Raw genomic sequence first — 4,739 nt, forward strand, 5'->3', positions numbered from 1 at the left:
TTCCACAACCATATGCCATAGTTTGATGTTTCAAAACAAACTATGAACTCCACAACCATGGTTGAAGGAGCTATGAGTTTCTGTTTAGCAGACTTCCAAGATATAGCAACTTCAGCCAATATAAACACATATCTAGAGGTGGAGAATCTATTGTCTAAACACCCAAACATCGGAGTTAGAGTATCCAATGATCTCTAAATTCTCAGATATCTAATAAGTGAACATGTACTCCTTTGTTCTCTTTAAGTAACACATAACACGTTTGACTGCTTTTCAGTGACGCATTACAGGATTGCTCAAATATCTTTCCAAAAATCTCATGACAAACACTATGTTAGGACGTGTATAAACTTGAGTATACATTAGACTTCCTACTGCAGATGCATAAGGAATCTTTTGCATCTCGTATGTTTCAGGTCATTTTGGGGCACTTTTCGAGACTAACTTGTCTCCCTTAGCTATAGGGGTATCCCCTGGTTTATTTTATTTTATGCCAAATCTATCTAGGATTTTATCTATATAGCTTTCTTGTGATAACCTTAGGATACCTTGAGAGCGATCATTTAGTATCTGAATACCTAATACAAAAGAAGCTTCCCCAAGATCTTTCATTTTGAAATTCTTCATTAGAAATGTCTTGGTCTCATGCAATAGTTACATATCACTACTAGAAAGCATTATATCATTGACATATAATACCAAAAATATAAATTTACTCCCACTAAACATGTGGTACACGCAATCATCAACTTTATTTAACTCAAAACCATACGAGGCAATAACTTGATTGAACTTGTGATTCTATTGACGAGAAGCTTGATTAAGGCCATAGATGGATTTCTTTAATTTGCATACCATAAACTTTGAGCCAATTGACACAAAGTTTTCTGGTTGCACCATATAGATTGTTTCTTTAATATCACTATTTATAAACTCATTCTTAACATCCATCTGATGTAGCTCTAAATCATAATGAACTAGTAGTGTTAATATTATTCTAAAAGAATTCTTTGAAGATACAAGAGAGAAGGTTTCTAAAGCTGAGAATTGGTAGGAATTTGCCAAACGTTAGATGGAGCATGAACAAGTTGTCACCTGGAAAACTTTCAAAGATAGGTTTCTGCTGAAGTAATTTCTTGCGGATATGAGGACTAAGAAAGATATGGAGTTCCTGCGTCTGCAGCATGGAGGCATGACAGTTCAGGAGTATGCTGCCAAATTTGAAGATTTGGTGAAGTATGCCTCACACTACAATCAAGTGGGGAACTAAAGGTCCAAATGTGCCAAGTTTGAGGGCAGACTCAGACAGGACCTGAAGGTGATGGTTGTACATCAGAAAATACCAAAATTTGCAAATTTGGTTAACCGGTGTCGGTTGTATGAGGAAAGCGTGAAGGCAAGGAATGTGGTGCTGAAAAGTGTCATACCACACGGAAATTCCTACGGTCCCCAAAGGAATTTCGGGCAAGGACATGGAAGGGGAAAACCCTCCATCCGCAACCAAAAACCCTATGTTTTATCATCAAGGAATCACCAGAGAAATTTCAAGCCTTACAACAACAACAACAACCTCTACAACAACAACAATAACATCAAAAAAATGAGTTTGTCAGTTGGGAGCTGTAACAACAACAGTGTTCGAAGTGCAAGGGAAAGCACTTCAGTGTCAACTGCCCCATATACTATTACTACAACCAACATGTACACATCAAGCCGATGTGCCCGAAACTGAAAAAGGAAGAGGTGAATATTGTTCAAGTGGCAAGACCTAAGGCCAAACGAAGGGTGTTCACCATGAGCGGAGCTGAGATTGAGGGCAATGACGATCTCATACAAGGTATGTGTCATATTAATGAGACTTCCTTATCTATGTTGTTTGATTCGGATGCGACTCATTCTTTCATATCTAATAATGTTGTCAACCGATTAGCATTGCCTAGAGTATCCTTACCCTATGACCTAATTGTATCCACACCCACTAATGAACCCGTCACAGTGTCAACTATGTGCTCTGAATGTCCTATAACTTTATATGAACGAACCTTTGCAGTAGACCTGATATGTCTACCCTTATCCTAATTAGATATCATCTTAGAGGTGGATTGGCTGTCTAACAACCATGTTCTTATAAATTGCTTTAATAAAAAAGTCATCTTTAGCGATCCTAAGAACCTCATTGAATTCTGCTATGAAACCAAAAGCATGACTTCTAATCAAATGAAGAAACTCTTGAAGGATGGAGCTCAAGTATTTATGTTATTGCCATCATTGGAGAAGAAAGGTGGAGAAAAGACTCAGATTTAACCGTGGTTAGGGATTTCTCCGAAGTTTTTCCGGATGACATTCCTGGTGTGCCCCCAGTGCGGGAGATAGAGTATGTTATCGATCTGGTTCCTGAAACTGAACCGATCTCTATAGCTCCCTACCAGATGACACCATTTGAGTTAACGAAGTTGAAGAAGCAATTGGAAGACTTGCTACGGAAACAGTTTGTCAGACCTAGTGTTTCACCATGGGGTGCTCCGTTGATATTTGTGAAGAAGAAGGATGGCAATATATGGTTGTGTACTGACTACCGACAGTTGAACAAAGTCACCGTCAAGAATAAATACCCATTGCCAAGAATTGACGACTTGATGGATCAACTAAGAGGAGCTACCATATTTTCAAAGATCGATCTTCAGCCAGGATACCACTAAATACACGTGAAGTCAGAGGATATTCCGAAGACTGCTTTTAGGACGCGATATGGTCATTACGAATATCTTGTGATGCCATTTGGTGTAACAAATGCGCCTGCAGTGTTCATAGATTACATGAATCAAATTTTTCATCCATATCGACACATATGTGGTCGTATTTATCGATGGTATCCTGATTTATTTGAAGGATCGGGAGAAACATGTAAAGCATCTGAGGATAGTGTTGCAGATTTTGAAAGACAACCAACTCTATGCCAAGCTGTCAAAGAGAGAATTTTGGTTAGAAATAGTGAATTTTCTTGGGCATGTGATATCAAGTGAAGGAATTGATATAGACCCTGCTAAAGTAGAAACAGTGATGGGATGGAATTCTCCAAAATCCGTAACGGAGATCAAAAGCCTCCTCGATTAAGCAGGATACTATTGGAAGTTTATTGAAGGAATTTTAAAGTTGGCGTTGCCACTGACTATGTTAATGAGGAAAGACAAGGCTTTCGTCTGGACGGTGAAGTGTGAAGAAAGCTTTCAAGAATTGAAGAGAAGGTTGACTTCAGCACTGATTCTACTAGACCCGAAAGGGAACTACAATGTGTACTATAATGTGTCTAAACAAGGCATAGGATGCGTGTTGATGCAACAACAAAATATGGTAGCTTATACTACAAGACAATTAAAGACATATGAGCATAATTATCTGACGCACGACTTAGAATTGGCTGCGATCGTATTTGCTCTCAAGATCTGCAGACATCACCTCTATGGAGTAAGATTTGAAGTTTTCTGTGATCACAAAAACTTGAAGTATCTGTTCGACCAAAAGGAGCTGAACATGAGGAATAGACGGTGGATTGAATTCCTTAAGGACTATGACTTTGATCTCCAGTACCACCCAGGGAAAGCTAATGTGGTGGTTTATGCCTTGAGTAGAAAGCCTCTTCACATGTCAACCATGATGGTCAGAGAGATGGAATTGATTGAGAATTTCAGGAATTTAAGCCTGATGATGCAAGTAAAACCTAAGATTTTGATGTTAGGTATGCTTACAGTAACAAATGACTTTCTGGAACAACTGAAAGGTTTGCAAAGTTCTGATCTAGAACTGCAAGAGAAGAGAACCCTGTTGGCTGAAGGAAGAGCCCTATAATTTCAAGAAGGGACCGATGGAGTGTTGCAATGCAAGAATCGAGTCTGTGTGCCAAGAGACCCTGAGTTGAAAATGGAAATCTTGGATGAAGCCCATAAGAGCAAACTAAGTATTTAGCCTGGATCTACCAAGATGTATCAAGACTTGAAGAAGATGTTCTGGTGGTCCGGTATGAAGAGAGAAGTAGTAGAGTATGTCTCACGCTGCTTAACATGTTAGAAGGCCAAGATCGAACACAGGCGACGCGGAGGAGAACTTCAACCTTTGGATATCCCCGTTTGGAAATGGGATGGAATTGCAATGAATTTTGTGAGCGGATTTCCTCGAACTCAAAAGGATTATGATGCAGTTTGGATGATAGTGGATTGTTTGATGAAGACAATTCACTCTCTACCCATCAATATGAAATACTCCTTGGAAAAGCTAGGGGGATTGTAACACCGTGAAAATTCAATGTATTTTATTAAGTATTTATTTTAAAAAAATATTAATTTTAGAAATTAATCGGTAATGATTGAGGTTAAGTCGTAGTTGAGTGTTAGTCTTTTTTTTGTGAATTCCTATTTTGTGGAAAATGTTCATAATTTTCTGTAATGAAAAGGTTCTGGACTGTTGTCGGACCCAAATTCGGCACGATAATGTGTTTTGAGTTCCGTAGCTCAAAATCAAATGTCGATTGCATCGTTGGCTTCGAAATTTTATTTCGAGTCAAGATAGACATCAAGTTTGTCCAAAACACATTTCTAAATATTTTTCACTCCGAATTCGGTATTCCAAAATTCTAATCGTAATCGGAAGATTTTTAATATCCAGTCAACGCGAATGTTTCGCCGAAGAAGTCTCTTCACTTTCACGAGTGAAACTTGTTGGGCAAGCAAGCAAAAATATTCATC

General features: G+C 38.5%; 1 protein-coding gene across 1 annotated transcript; it reads left to right on the forward strand.

Moving 5' to 3' along the window:
* LOC109353794 lies at nucleotides 1,145–3,114 on the forward strand. The gene is made up of 4 exons (XM_019596156.1): nucleotides 1,145–1,258; nucleotides 1,636–1,837; nucleotides 2,224–2,591; nucleotides 2,890–3,114. The coding sequence occupies exons 1-4, from the start codon at nucleotides 1,145–1,147 to the stop codon at nucleotides 3,112–3,114; spliced, it is 909 nt and encodes a 302-aa protein (XP_019451701.1).

The sequence above is a fragment of the Lupinus angustifolius genome, chromosome LG08, assembly GCF_001865875.1.
Source record: "Lupinus angustifolius cultivar Tanjil chromosome LG08, LupAngTanjil_v1.0, whole genome shotgun sequence".
Lineage (NCBI taxonomy): Eukaryota > Viridiplantae > Streptophyta > Magnoliopsida > Fabales > Fabaceae > Lupinus > Lupinus angustifolius.

What these genes read in the sequence shown, in the direction of transcription:
- LOC109353794 (XM_019596156.1), top strand. Translation starts at nt 1,145, where the DNA reads ATGAGGACTAAGAAAGATATGGAGTTCCTGCGTCTGCAGCATGGAGGC. An exon ending in CAATGACGATCTCATACAAG is followed by an intron (nt 1,838 to 2,223) that starts GTATGTGTCATA and finishes AATCAAATGAAG; the next exon opens with AAACTCTTGAAGGATGGAGC. An exon ending in ACTACCGACAGTTGAACAAA is followed by an intron (nt 2,592 to 2,889) that starts GTCACCGTCAAG and finishes ATTTATTTGAAG; the next exon opens with GATCGGGAGAAACATGTAAA.